Genomic DNA, 14,706 nt, shown 5'->3' on the forward strand with positions numbered 1-14,706 from the left:
TTGACCAAAAGAAGGGGAAGGGAGGAATGGGAGGGAGAAAAAGGGACCAGGGAGGGAAGAGGTGAGTGAAGCAGTGACTCTGGACAGACATAAATGCTGGTAATTAAACAAAATGGGAGGAATAAGCTTGGGAGGACAGGTAATGTATTCACATGAAAACCAACAAAAAACATGGAGACACTGAGTGCAGTGTGGCCAACTGCTGAGCAAGCTGGGTGGAGATCAGTGCAGGTGGCCGTTCCGATCCTCTGTGCCCCCTGCTCCCCTCTCTCCTTTCATCCTCTCTCAGAAACCTCTCTTCCAAGGGATTGCAGTGTTCCAGGGAAAGAGATATAGAAAGTAAATTCATGGAGAGGTGTCTGGAACCAGAGCTAGTGCATCCTTCCCGGGACCAGTCTTACTTGGGGAAGACACGCCTACATGGCAGGTGGGGCCCAGGTGAGGGTGGTCTTCCCAGTCTTTTTTGCATACTGTTGAGGCAAGGCCACACTGGGGGACCCCAGAAGGCTCAGCATTGAATTATAGCATCCAGCTTTGAAATCTGGGCAGAAGCTGGCCTACTTCAACTTCAGCTAGGTGGGAGGAGTTGGGGCCTTGAATGACAATACTAATGACGCCTGACATTTCTCTGGCATTTTACAGTTTGCAAAGCTTAACACAAACTCAGTCCATTCATATTATCCCAGACAAGGCCTCTTTTATAGAAAAAGCCTTTAGGGGCAGCTGACTGGGACAGAGGTCTAAGGCCATGTATCCCTTGGAATGAACTGTCTGGCAGGTGGGATGCTATTAAGACCCACTCACTATGCAGCATCCAGTGATATATACAGTGGGAATTAGAGTTCTTGTCCCAATGCTGGGCTATGATGCTGCCCCTACAACCCACCTAGGAGAACAGGGGTACAATTATCTGATGATACCAATAAGACAAAGCAGGGAGAGAGCAACTGGGACATTCTAGGCCAATAAGGACTGAGTTCTTGAAATCTGCTTCCAACTGAGCCTCAGAAACGAGCCTAGGCCTCAGGATTTTAAAGGTGGGGGAATACCCCCAGGTAAGGGAGGGCAGGAAGCTGCTTCCTCCTGGGGGAAGGGTGTTGGGTAGCAGGACCCTACAGGGCCTCGCTTCTCAGTCTTAGGACCACATAATTCTGGGACCAATCTTGCTTATGGCCTAGAGAGTTGTGGTTCTCAAACCCAGCTACAATGTCAGAATCTCCTGGGGTGATGTTAAATAATACAGATGCCTGGGCCCTACCCCAGCCCATTTCAAACAGAATATAGCATACTTGGAAAGCTCCAGGGGACTCCAACGTGCAGCCAGCACTGAGAACCACTTCTGTAGGGCAAATAAGAGGAACGCAGTAGGATGTGCCTGGAAACACAGGCTGCTGCTCTATGAAGTAAAACACTGAGGGGAAGCCTAAAAACAGAACTTTAGCTAAACATCCATATACTTTGTCTATGCAGCGTTAATACTGAGTTATCTTGAGAGGCCTGGCGCAGAGGGCATGGACTGGAGTTTTGGGGGCCATACGTGGGCCACTGACATATTTTTTATGGGTTGCAGTATTGCAGATAATTTTGATTTAATATTAGAAAATGAGGAGATATCCCATCAAATGCCAGATGTGTAGCTTCCTTAGAAAAATTAGAATATGCAGAAATACTGGACCCTCATTCCCCCAAAGCAACAGTCCGCTGAACTAAGTAGGGTTGTTACCACGGTCCCCACCACTCCTTATTGTCCGTCTGATGTCCACATTAGTTGCCCTTTATGAACACTGCTTGCTCTGTTGTTTTCTTAAGCTAGCCAAAGCACTTCTCTGTACCCATGTCTCTATCAAAAGTTGAAAAATCAAAGATAGACTGGGTACTTTTTCTTTTGCCTGGCGCTTTCTTTGTTTATATTACCTGTATGGTCTTCATTTCAATCCCTGACTGAATTCCCCAATGTTCACTAGGGTTATTGGAGCCATGAAGGTGAACAAGGAGAGGTTTGTGGTTGAGTGGGGGTGGGCAGGAAGGCGCTTTAACAGTAAAGAGTACTTAGTCATTTTGGACACAGCTTAAGACATGGGAAAGTATCTGCTAAAGTCATCAGTTTACTGTAGTCTGTCAAGCGAATCAGCTCCTTAAATATTCCCACATTTGATGTACTAATGAGGTGTAATCATACCTTTTGTTCTTTCTCTTTGGTTGCTGGGATTACATTAACCAGACCTTCAAACCCTGCCAAGCTGGGGCATCCGGGCTTCCCATCATTCCTCTGCTTTTTACAGCTTCCTGGGGGTAGGAACTGGCCTTGTGCCCAGCACAGAGGAAGCATCAGTGGCTGGAAAGAGGCCTTTGCAAGGCTGTGGCCTTAGTGAAGGAGCAGCCTCTGGTGTAGCCAGGCCATCGACTTCATATGTGACCTCAAGTGACTCAATTTTTTCTCTGGACCCACCAAGAAAATGATTATAGGGAATCCTAAAGTCCCTTCCAGATCTTGAAAAACAAACAAGAAAAGAGTGCCAGCCTCACTGGGATGTGAGGGAGGATGGAGCCCAGGGCTCCGGGATGGGTGGTGGGATGCGCTCACCTGGAGACAGGTGAGGCAGTGATGAGACCATCAGTCACTGGAGCTTGGGGCAAAGGAATTCGCCAGTCCAGGCCAGACATCGGGAGATGCAGACGCCTTCTGAGCAGCCCCCGCCCTGACCTGGGGCCTTTAGCTGAGATCAGAGATCTCAGGGAACCAAGATGTGAGTGGCCTTAGCCTGCTGGGACCGGAGGATCTGACTTTTTGCAAGCTTTTCTGCTGTGGCCAGTGCTTAAGAGCAGAGAGCAGGGGCTCTCTTGGGGTCTGCCTGGGAAAGTAGGAGAGACATGAATACTCTACTATCCCAGTGCTCCCAAGTCCTCTAAGCTTGGCCCCAATAAGGGCAGATTTTTATTGCCTCAGACAAGCACAAGTAGGGCCTAAGGCTGTTCTCAGGCCCCTTCTGGCTCCCAGCTGGGTCCTCCTTGGGGTGGGGGGCTTTGTCGTATTCAGATTCACATTCCTCCAGAACCTAGGCCAGGGCCAGCCCAGAGGAGGCCCTGGGTAAGAGAGTTAGAGCCTACGGTCTTGTCCAGGTGGGAAAGCAGAACCCCACGGAGCTCTGGAATGCTCAGAACTTTAGAACCTCGAGTTTTCCAGTGGCCTTCTCCCAGGGCCCTGCCCAGCACCTCCTCAGGACTGCCCGGCCAGGCCCCTCACACCAGTTTGCCGGGTCCACGATACTTACGGGTAATCCCAGAGGACCTCGGTCTCCTTTTTCTCCCTGGATGCCCTTCTCTCCTTTTGCTCCATCTAGCCCTGCTTCCCCCTGAAGGAAAGGGAGATGGGCGAGATCACAGAAGGGCATGGCCCAGACGACTCATTCTTGCATTCTGGGGTCCTGCAGATGGGGATGGGTGGTGGGGAGGGATGGTAGATAGAGGAGGGAGGAGGTAGAGGTGGCTGACCCAGGGGTGGCAGGCCGGGGACTCCAAGAATTGCTGAATTCTTAGCCTGGCTCTGCCTCAGTTACAGTCAGTTACTACAGAGTATCTCTGTGGTAACTTTGAGGTCCCCAAAGGGAAAGGGGATGGCAGGAGTAGAGACAAACCCATAGGTCAGTTCCAGGTCAGGCTTTGGCATAGACGACCATTTGCATAGCAGAAAAACTGGGACCCTGCAGCTACTGCATGGCGAATGCCCGAAATGCCACCGCTGGAGCTCTGAGGCTCCCACACTAACCAGGAGAGGAAAGTGCCTAAGAGTCCCCTGGAGGATGCCAGTGTAGGAGACAAGGGCTGTTGTCACGCCAGCAGCCTCCAGCCCCTCTTATCCATTTGCAACGCTGGGGGTGGGAGCTGGGAGAGTCCCAGGCCAGAGTCCAGTGGGCTTGGTCCTGGGAAGGGGTCCCTTGCTATGTCACCCTCTGTCTGCCACCTATACTTCAGGGTGAGTGAAGGGTCTGGGGCAGGTTACATGGAAAAAGGATTTCATCACTGGCTAAGAATCTAACCTGTCACTCTGTAGGGTTGATTGATGGATGGGAAAATTCTGAATCCAAAGCCTGCCCAGTGTCAGTGATGGATGTTAACGGGACCATAGGACTTTATTCTGTCCTAATGGTACCCCACTGGCTGAAGTGTCACATGATTTCGTTTAGGGAAGGGGTCAGCTGGGTCCCCTGTCTCTGAAGCATTTTCTCTCTTTTCTGCCTTCACTGACACAGCGCCTTCCCCCACCCCCTTCACCCAGCACCTGTCACATGACCTCTTCTTACCTTTGGTCCAGGAATGCCTTGGAGCCCCTGCATTTGGAATCAAAACAAAGCATCTCTGGTTAAGTCGACTTCCTTGTCCACAGGTTGGACCACAAAAAAGCAAGGGCCCTGTACAAAAAAGTACAGAGCCTGGCCTGGGGCCCCTTCCCAGGAGAGGTAGAAGGGAATGCTAAGGGGGGTCCACCTTAGGACTTCCTGGGGTGGGGTCTGAGCCAGGCTTCCCCAGCCAGGGACTGAGAATCTCTCTGTGGCCCTCACAGCTGACTCATGAGAGAAGATTCAGAGTCTCATGAAGGCAAAATTCAGAGGGAACACAGCAAAAATTAAATAATATGTGCAAAGTGCTTAGAGTAGCATCTGGCTCATAGTAAGTTTCAATATACCTTGGCTACTGTCATTACTACTACGACTACTACTACTACGTGTCCCAATGACAATGGGTGGCCCATCACCACGGGGACTCTGAAGCCGGCAGAGGCAAGGACCAGCATCTGTTGGTTTAGGATGCTTGGGGACCCTCGAGGCCCAATGCACAGGGGTCCCTTTAAAGGTGCCTTATCATCTGTAACCATGGAAAGGCCAATCCAGTGGGGCTGGTTTTAAATGGGTCCTTTTCTATTTTAATCCTGGTCTTCTTGCTGGCTGGTTAGCAGGAATAAAAGAGGGAGAGGAGCAGATGTCTGACGGCAAAGGGCAGAACCGAGTGACAGAATGACTCCTACTCCTGCAAGGAGGGACCAGACCTCGGGGCTGCCATGCCAGTCAACTGTTTCTGGGAAACCGGGCGCTGCCCAGGCTCCTTGGTGTCACAGAGACGATGCCTGTTTAAGGTGGGAGGGAAGAGGAGCAGGGAGGGGCTTGTGGATGTGAAAATCCCACCGAGGAAGGAGGTGATAATGACCTAAGGTTGAGGTTAAGCCCAGTGACTGCCATGGGGAGGGGATGTTAGGGGCCTAATCACAGTGGACTGAAACTTAGACAAGCCCTCCAAACTCACCGGAGGTCCGGGAGGTCCCTCTGGCCCTGGTGGCCCAGGAACCTAGAAGCCAAAGGGAGACAGTTAGCCCACCCCCTGTTATACTCTAAGGGCTCCTGCCTTCTGCCATAGCCTGGGGTCTGGCTAGGGACTGCAGGGCCGAAGGACAGAACTACCAGCACACAGTCTCCCAAACAAAGGCCGAGAACAGGTCAGAAACTCATAGCACCTCATTAGCCTGCACAGTGTTTCGAAAAAACAAACAATCGTTGCCATGAAATATGCTCAAAATGCCTATTCTTCTGGATGTTTTTGAAAAACCAGAAAATCTGGCCGCCTCAGGCTCTTGTTCGTGCAAGGCAACAGCTGCCTGGAGCTCAATGAGAGCTTTCCCTTCCGGCTGGGGCTTGAGTTCCTCGGTTTACCTCAGTCCTCACCACTCCCTATTATTTTTAACCCAGACTTCTTGCATTCATTTGTTGCATGCCTGGTCCCGGTTGGCATTTGGGTTTGAGACCTTTAGCTTAAAGGAAGAGAGACTGGTTGTCTGGAATGGGGGGAGACTGAGATGCTTCCGAAGAATATTCCTCAAGCTCCCCAGGTTTGTAACAGACAGGATGGGGACTGTGGGTCTCCGTTTCTCTTGAGGGCAGGTTAAAGTCAAAGAGATTCGGACTGGACAGAGAACATGAAGGAACCCTCTCTACAGAGGATGCTGTGCAGGGTAGATTCTGTCTCTGGTGAAGATGGACATCCATTTCTCCACAGTCAGCCACCCAAGAGGCAGGAAGGAGACCCGCCTGCTCTTTTCTGAGCCGGTCCCCCCATTTCAGCTTCTGAACTCTCCTTGGGCACCTCACCTTCCCAGGGACAGAATCCCCTGGAGTGTGGCCAGCATGGGGGACCCTCTGCCAGGTGACTATAAAGGGAGCCTCTGCATTGGGCAGACAGGGAATCCCTGCTGTCGCTTGGACAGGTGGACTTTTTAACTCCATAAATACTATTGTCTCCTTGCAGGGAACTCAATCTTTGGAAACTCTACCTTCTTAAAAACAAAAGTTTACTGCTTTTTTTCTTATTATAAACAAGTAATTCATATATCTTGATTGGGGTAGAGGTTATATAAATCTATGCATGTATTAAAATTCATAGAACTGTCAAAAAGTCAGTTTTACCATATTATCATTTTACTATATGATAATTTAAAAATAAAAAAATTTAAAGGAATACAAATTTATTAACATATTAGTAAATTAAAGAGAACTGAAAGAAGAAAAAAGATCTCTGAGTAATGCTAATATTTTGCTTTATTTCCTTCTACTACTCTTTTGATGCATAAAATGTATTTGAATGTATGTCTATACTTACGATGATATCATATATATATAAAATTTGGTTCTCTTCTCTTTTTCACTTAACACAAAACCCACTTTTCCGTTTTTTGTATGTTCCCCACAAGCCTCGTTTCAATGTTGATGTGTTATTCATTGACTGGAATAAAAATGAGTTCCTACCTAGCCAGGGCTTGGAGCAGGGCTTGGCGTAAGGAAAGCTCTCCAGCATGGGGACTATTATTACCATTAGTATTTTGTGGTAAGTTATTTAATCATTTCCTTCTTGTTAGAAATGCAGCCTGTTTCCAATTTTTAGTTTAAATACATCTGGAAGGAACATTTTTGCATATTATGCTTTTCCTGAGTTTCAGAGCATTTCTTTAGGAGCCTATCCAAATAAATAACATACATGTTATATAATCAGGTCTGTGTTACTAAATGCAGCTGGGGTTTGGTGACACTGAAGGGTGACCGAGGGTTTGGTGGGCTCTCTCTGTGGTAGTATCTGGGTGGCCCAGGCCCTTCCACCAAATAGCCTCTCCCTCACGTATCCTTGACCTCTGTTGCTCTCCTGGCTCTTACCCTAAGCCTGATTCCCTCCCCTGTTATGAGAAGCTGGCTTCCATCCTGACTACTTCTCACTCCACTGTTCCCTTAACCACCACACTTCTCAAAAGAATAATGCCTCTCTCTGGAAACCCTACCTCTGGAGCTTCTAGGCAAACTCCTACAGAGTCTTCGAGACCCTGCTCCAATGACCCATCTTCTGGGGTGCTCACCCGACTCCCTGAGCTGCTGCCATTCTAGTGCCCACAACTGGGGACTGTTTGCTGCACAGGGATGGTCTTGTTTTCCTGTCTCCAGGCTCTAGCACTGGAATGGAACATGGCAGGTGCTGTGTGAATACCGCTGAGGGACTTGATGAATGGGAAGACCACGGAGAAGACCTGTGGGTCCTTGCTGACCCCTGAGGTGCTCAGGAAATGTTCAGCTTCCTGCACTCCTCCTGGGCCAGGCAGTTGTGAGTTCCTTTCTAGAGCACGGAAGTGATGTGCACACTGGAGAGACTGTGGTGTGACAAGGTCCCCGTCAAATAATCCCTGTGACACGAGCCGCAGAGCAGGCACAACCTACCTCCACTCCTGGGTCACCCTTCTCCCCGGGTTCTCCTTTCTCTCCCTGTGGGCACAAAACAACATGGCGTGGGTGCCAGCACTCGGGGGATCCTGGGAGAGAGACACCCTCAAATCTGTGACAAACCTGACCAGTACTAGACTAGGCCTAGATATCAGCAAGGACCACCTGGGAGGCTGCAGAGGTAGCTGGCCTGAAGGACGGAGGCCAGGGCAGGGGACTTGTGATCACTGACTTCCTGAATCTGAGGTTCTAGCAAGAACCTCAGAGAGGCTGATATTCTGTATGGATCCTGCAGGGCAGAGGCCCTAGGATGGACCCGGGACTTGTTTCTAACCAGCAGAATAGGGCCTACTGGCAAAGATGATGGGATGTCGCTCTTGTAATTACGTTACAAGCTTATGTTACAAATTATACATGATATACAAATGATAGGTTAAGACTGTGTTACAAGTATGTTACACACACACACACACACACACACACACACACCTGTCTTGCTAGGATGCACTGAGAGACGCCTGCTGGCCTTGGTCTTGAAGAAGCAAGCTGCTATGACATGATCTGCCTACTATGGGGAAGGCCGAGTGGCCGGGAACTGTAGGTGGCCCCTAGGAGCTGAGGGACTCATTGCTACTATAGAAGGAACTGAAAATTATGCCAGTAGCAGCGAGCTTGGAAGAGGACCCCAGCTCTAGATGGGGCTGCAGCTGGATGGCACCCTGACTGGGCAGAGGCCCCAGCTGCGACGGGCCTGGACCCCTGACCCATGGAAGCTGTGCCATAATACGAGTGTGTTGTTTTAAGCCACTGAATTTGTGGTGACTTGTTACACAGCTACAGAAAGTGAATACGGCTCTAGAAGCGGAGCCAGGGCCGTGGGGGTGGGGGGCGGTTGATGAGGGTACCTCACACCACATCAGAAGCATTCCCTCCAGCTTGGAGGGGACATGTCAGGAGGCTACCAGCTGCCTGCCTGTCCCAGCTGAGTGGGGCAGCCACAGTCAGTGGCCTTCGAGGTATCCTGCACTGGGTCAGAGGTGGGACTGGTTGACCTCTGAGGTTCTTTCCACTTCTAAGAGGAGAATTCCGAGTCCAAGATTCTAGCACCTTGGAACTATGCTGGCCCCTGGAGATGGAGGCCACCACGCTGTGAGCGGAGGGTGCTGGAACCCCTGTTGACACCCAACTGCCCCTCAGGGAGTAGCTGCTCATCCAGAGGACCCTCCCATCCCCAGGCTGGACAGGCAGGCTGGCGGTCAGTGCAGCTTCATCACAGCACCAGGTACCCGCCAGGCAGGTGACCTCAGGGAGGGCATCCCGCTTGCTTGCCCTCATCGGCAGAGGCCTGCTGACCACCCTGATGCTCGGCCCCCTCGCCTTACCGTGAATCCTGGGAGCCCGATTGGGCCAGGCAATCCGGTTGCTCCATGTCTCCCTTGGTCACCTGGTTCTCCTTTCTCCCCAGTTGGGCCGTCGAGACCCTACAGATCGAAAAAGATCTCTGTTAGTCAAGGGCAAGGTCATCACACTGAGGTCTGGGACCTGCCGTGGCATGCACGTGGGCCACCTTCCTCCAAGGGCAGGTGTCTAGGGTGCTGCCTGGAAACCATGAAGCCCAGAGAAGGCTCCCAAGTCAAGCCAGAGGCCTGGCTGGCCTGGGCTAAGGTCCCTTGTTTGTACCTCTCCTGGGTCTAGGGCTGTCCCTATACTCTCCTGGGTATAGGTATGGTGTCCCAAGAGGCAGTTTTACACTCCCAACAACTCAGTGAGGTATCCAGGGAAAGCATTATCATCCCCATTTTAATTTTATTCTTTTTTGTTAAGTCAAATTTATCAATTTTTTTCCTTAATGAATTATGCATTTGGTGTTGTAGCTAAGAAATCTCTTGTTTTCCCCCTCCCTTGACCACACGGCTTGTGGGATCTCAGCTCCCTGAACAGGGATTGAACCTGGGCCACGGCAGTGGAAGTCTGGAATCCTAACCACTAGGCCAGCAGGGAATTTCCAATCATCCCCATTTTAGAGATGAGAAAACCGAGGCTCTGCCAGGTTCAGTGACTTTCCCGCGGACACAGATAGGAGATGACAGAACAAGACCCAGGTCTCTTGAGGCGGGAAACTGGCCTTTATAAAGTAAAGCTTGAAGGGAAAATGGGTGAGCGCCCTCTCCCCAGCTCCCAGCTCCGGTTTCCAGCTGCAGCTGTCACAGCGCACAGCCACATTGTCATGCTGGGTGGGCCCCGGCACTCACCGGTGGGCCTGGCTGCCCCATCTCCCCTTTCTCCCCCTTCTCTCCTGGGTTCCCCGGAAGGCCATCTTCTCCCTTCAGTCCTGCAGGCCCAGCCTTTCCTGGGGGGCCTTGGGGACCAGGAGGGCCCACATCTCCTGGTTTGCCTCGAGGTCCCTCGAGAAAAGATCAACAACACGTATTAGATGCACTGATGGAGAAACGAGGGGTAAGAACAAGGAAGAATGGCGGTGGGAGGGGGAGGGTACAAAGGACTCGGCTCTTTGGCGCTTGATTGGACCAGCCAGAGAACCTGTCCAGCTCCCGGTGGGAATCTGAGGGGCCGCAGCCCATCCCAGCGTGGGTTGGCCTGGCTCCCCCTGGGGCCAGCAGTGGGGCTCGGCTGGGCTTCCAGAGGCGGGCCTCCCCTCCCCTCTCCCTTCCCCACAAGGCTCCCTTCCAGAGCCTTCTGTATTCTCACCCCCCAGGGCAAAGATTATCTTCAGAGGTTTGTCTGGGAGTGTCCTTACCTTTTCCCCATCGTGTCCAGGAGGGCCGGGCAGTCCAATCTCCCCCTGTAGCCAGAACAACTAAAGGTCACTCTCAGACCAGAGAAGAACAGTAACTGTTATTTATACAGCACTTCTTATGTCAGGTATCCTCTGCACTCACACAGAAGGTATGTACTTTCACTGACTCTGTTTTGGAGGTGAGGACCCCAGTGCAGAGTTGTGAGCCCAAGGCCTGGAGTTAGTGAAGACTGGATCCCAGTCCGGGCATTCCGGCTCCACAGTCCATGTTTTAGCCACAACCTTGCACCAGGCGCTCCACAGGAGGGGTGCTTGCCTCCTTGTTCTCCCTCCCCCCCAAAACTCAGCCTTCCAGTCCTGGCCCCCACACAGGGCACTCCCTTCACTTCACATCAACCTGAGTCCCTTCTTTAAGTCAGGGAGGGAGATAAAGGAGGTGTGGCCTCTGCTTTGAGGCCAGGTAAACAACCAGCTGCATCACCAAGGCAAGCTGAGAGGAAAGAGCAGTGAATTCCTCCTGATAGATCAGGGAAGGCTTCAGGGAGGAGGTGGCCTTCAAGTTGGGCTTGGAATATGAAGACTTTGAAAGGTAGGGAAAACCGGAAGGGACTTCAGGGCAGAGGACCTCATGAGCAGAGGACAGAGGGGCAAATGTGTTGGCCTTCTGGGAAAAATCACAGGGGTGGGGGGCAGAGGATAAAAGGGAGCAAAGGCAGGAATCAAGGGAGGGGTGAGATTGGGGAGGGGCTCAAGCGCTACGTGCCCTGATGGCGGGTTGGGTCCCTGCTGTGGCTCTGGCTGGGGCGGGGGCTCGTCGAGACCCGGCCCCACCACATCAGAGGGGTCTGTGAATTACAGGAGCCCAAGACAGACAGCGAGGGAAGAAAGGCAGAGCTGAGGATGGGGGGAGTGAAGGGGCGGTGATGTCGGTGGGCAGGCGGTGCCTTGGAGCTTTGGGGAGAATTGAAGGCTGGAGTGAGGTGGTGGCTCTGGGAACATGAGAAGGACACAGATGAGGGGCAGCCATGGGGTCCCGTGCTCAGAGACACACGCAGGGCTTCTGCAGGGTCTGCACCCGCCTTGTCAAGACAGTGTTACCTTCTGGCCTGGGATCCCTGGAGCTCCGGGTGGGCCAATCTGCCCAGGAAGACCAGGGGGCCCCTAGGAAAGAAAAGAAAGACACGTGGGAGAAGTTTCCAACTGAGGAGGGGTGGCCTGTCTCCAGAGAAGTATATGTGGGGGCTGGTTTATAGAGACTGGTCATTTCCAAACATTTCATCAGGGGCAGGAACACTTTTGTTTGCAGAGGAAATATGGAGACCCCACAGTGTAAGGCAGATAAGCACTGAGTGTGTCTGGATTAAAGTGGGGGGCGGGGACCCTAGGGCCACGCTTATCAGCCTCTCCCTCCCTGTCCGTCTACACCCTGGGGGCTCCTTGGGCTCCAAGAAGATAAGTCTGACCTTCCCCGACAGTGACTTAAAAATGTCTCCAGGAAGCAACCCAAATGTCCATCAACAGCTGAACATCTGGCATATTCATACAATGGAATACTACGCAGCAGTGACAAAAGAACCGAGCACTGCACAGGCCATGCCATAGGAGGGAGAAACCCTGACACATTATGCAGAGCAAAAGAAGCCAGATGCAGACACCTACATGCTGTGTGACTCCATTCATGAGAGACTCTAGAACTAAAGACAAATCTAAGCTCTGGTGAGAGAAAGCAGATCAGTGGTGGCTCAGGGTTGGGCATAAGTGTGGGACTGACTCCTGAGATGCGTGAAGGAACTTTCTGAAGTGATTGGGGTGGTGGGTACATGGGTTTATACATTTGTCAGAACTCAGCAAATTCTACACCTAAAATGGGTGCACTTTATTGTATGTAAATGGTTAATTCAAGGTTGATTATTAAAATGAAAAAAAAGTTTCAGAAAGTTCTGCTTCAAAGAGCTATTTCAAATAATCTATTTTAATGTTTCCAGATGAAGCTCACTGGTTCCAGAATCACGTGGTTAATACCAGTTTCTGGGATTGGGGCACTGTACGACTGGTGCTTAATTCTGGCTTTGCACCATCCCTAAGTGTGTTCTGTGGCACATGGCCACTAAAAATATTAAATGACATAAAGTGTGAGTTAGTTTGAGAACGTTGTGACCTCCCCTCTCTTCTCCGCCTTGGAAGTTAAACCTGGTGGTAATCATTTTAGCTACAAATATTTACTGAAAGCCTGTCACTGGTAGGCACACGTGCAAAATCCAGGCTTGGAATTCACTGGTTTTCCGGATGCAGAGAATGCAATTGATTTCTAGGAAAGAGGGAAAGGTAGAGGGTCGCTACTGATTTTTTTAAGGATTATGCACTTTATTTATTAGCAAAAGATTGGGTAAAAGGAGAACATAAAAACATCCTCCTCTATACCGCCATTTCCTTGACACAGCTGCAATGAGAACCAGTATTTGTCCTGTGACAGGAGTGCACCACTGGGTCGCTGAAGAGCTACTCCGGACGACAGCCATGACCCTGCTCAGGCTCAGGTCAGCCCCTGCCTCAGCACTGCAGGGTCAACCCTAACCTTCTGGAGGCGAGACCTCCAGTCCCGGCTTCCAGGCTGCCCTCCACCAGCCCTCAGCCCAGTGCCCGGGGAAATCAGGAGGGAGGACTCACCATCAAGGCCAGTGTCCGGATCTCCTAAAAACCAACACCATGCGATCAGTTGAAGAGCAAATAAGAGCCACATGGAGGGTCCCCTCGGCCCAGTCCTGGAAACGTGGGCACTGGGCCCCTCGAAGGAGCACAGTAGAGGCAGATCCTCTTGGGGGACCTGTGCCTTCCAGCCCCACCCCACCCCCACCTCTCCCCTCCCAGAGGCTTGTAGTCACTGGACAGGGAGTACCCCACGAGCACCAGATGCTATCCTACAACAGATTCCTACATGCCCTAAAATGGACTGCAAATTTTCTCTTTACAAGAGAGGGAGGGAAGCAGCATCTCCTGTTCCTTCTGTTTTGTTTTTTTCTTTTGGCCTGGCAGCATGGGGGATCTTAGGTCCCTGACCAGGGGTCTAATGCATGCCCCCTGCAGTGGAAGGGCGGAGTCTTAACCACCGGACTGTCAGGGAAGTCCTTCCCATTCTTTCTAATCATTCACTGGGACCCTTCCTTGAACTTCCCTCTTCTCCTAGAACCCAGATTTAAGGCTCTGATGTACCTCCCTTGAAACAGACAGACACAACAGAACAAAACACGGCACCACTGGAAAAATAAATTAGAGGGACAACTCTTGGCATTAAAAAAAATAACTGTACAGCTTGTAAATGGATTCACATAGGTACAAAGATTCCTTTAAAGGAGCGGTTCTCAATCTGGGGTGATTTTGTCCCCCTGGAGACATCTGGCAATGTGCAGAGGCATATTTTGGTTGTCATAGCTGGGAGTGGGGAGGCATCTATTGGCATCTAATGGGTAGAGACCAGGCACGCTGTTGAACATCCTCCAGCACACGGGACAGGCTTCCCCACAACCAACATTTCCCAGCCCCAAATGTCAGCAGCGCCCAGGTTGAGAAGCCCCGCGTTTAAACGAGGGTACCTTATGAACCTGAAATATGATTACATTGACACAAAGGTAGATGTGTTCCAGGAAGACAGATTCTACCATGTGAAGGGGGAGAAATGGGGTCCTAGAACCCCAAGTGGGCCAGCACCCTGCAGGCGCCAGGATGCCCCAGTTATGGCTCTCAGTGACCCAGAGCCAGGATACCTGGCCAGCTGGGCCCAGACCCAAAGCCAGGCCATCTGGATTTCAAATGAGGGGGCCGTGTGCATGGGGGCTGCATGGGGGAGGCCGAAGGAGGGAAGGCAAGGGGGTGAATCCCCGGAAGCTCTGTCCAGCAGCATGGCCTCAGGGACATGAGTCAGGGTGTTGGAACGCTCAGCTCTGTCATCACACAGCCCGGAGGCCCATGAGGACCTCCAGATCTCTCATCTCTGGGTAGGCCCCGCTCACCTGGAGAGCCTCGTTGATGTTTCCATTGTAGTCCACCATCTCTCCTTTCCCGGGTTCGCCCTTGGAGCCCTACGAGACAAAGGAGACCTGCACCCAGGGCCTGGGCCAGCGGGGACCTCAGAACAAGCTCTCTACCATCACTGGCTGCACAGGGGATGCAGAGCAGCTGGGGTGGCTACTGGGGGCTACAAAC

At 51.5% G+C, this 14,706-nt stretch overlaps 1 protein-coding gene across 4 annotated transcripts in view; it reads right to left on the bottom strand.

Annotated features, from left to right (window-relative positions):
• The window catches only part of COL13A1 (collagen type XIII alpha 1 chain), a 278,117-nt gene that overhangs the window by 16,143 nt on the left and 247,268 nt on the right, over positions 1 to 14,706 (bottom strand). For all 4 annotated transcript variants that reach the window (XM_024765521.1, XM_024765520.1, XM_024765523.1 and 1 more), the window contains 10 exons: positions 14,514 to 14,582; positions 13,174 to 13,197; positions 11,605 to 11,667; positions 10,507 to 10,551; positions 10,001 to 10,153; positions 9,131 to 9,229; positions 7,746 to 7,790; positions 5,299 to 5,340; positions 4,302 to 4,328; positions 3,273 to 3,353 (listed from right to left, as the gene is read on the bottom strand). In XM_024765521.1, the coding sequence (XP_024621289.1) occupies positions 3,273 to 3,353; positions 4,302 to 4,328; positions 5,299 to 5,340; positions 7,746 to 7,790; positions 9,131 to 9,229; positions 10,001 to 10,153; positions 10,507 to 10,551; positions 11,605 to 11,667; positions 13,174 to 13,197; positions 14,514 to 14,582 (648 nt within the window). The remainder of the gene's footprint in view (positions 1 to 3,272; positions 3,354 to 4,301; positions 4,329 to 5,298; positions 5,341 to 7,745; positions 7,791 to 9,130; positions 9,230 to 10,000; positions 10,154 to 10,506; positions 10,552 to 11,604; positions 11,668 to 13,173; positions 13,198 to 14,513; positions 14,583 to 14,706) is intronic.

Source organism: Neophocaena asiaeorientalis, unplaced genomic scaffold, assembly GCF_003031525.2.
Source record: "Neophocaena asiaeorientalis asiaeorientalis breed wild unplaced genomic scaffold, Neophocaena_asiaeorientalis_V1.1 scaffold31, whole genome shotgun sequence".
NCBI lineage: Eukaryota > Metazoa > Chordata > Mammalia > Artiodactyla > Phocoenidae > Neophocaena > Neophocaena asiaeorientalis.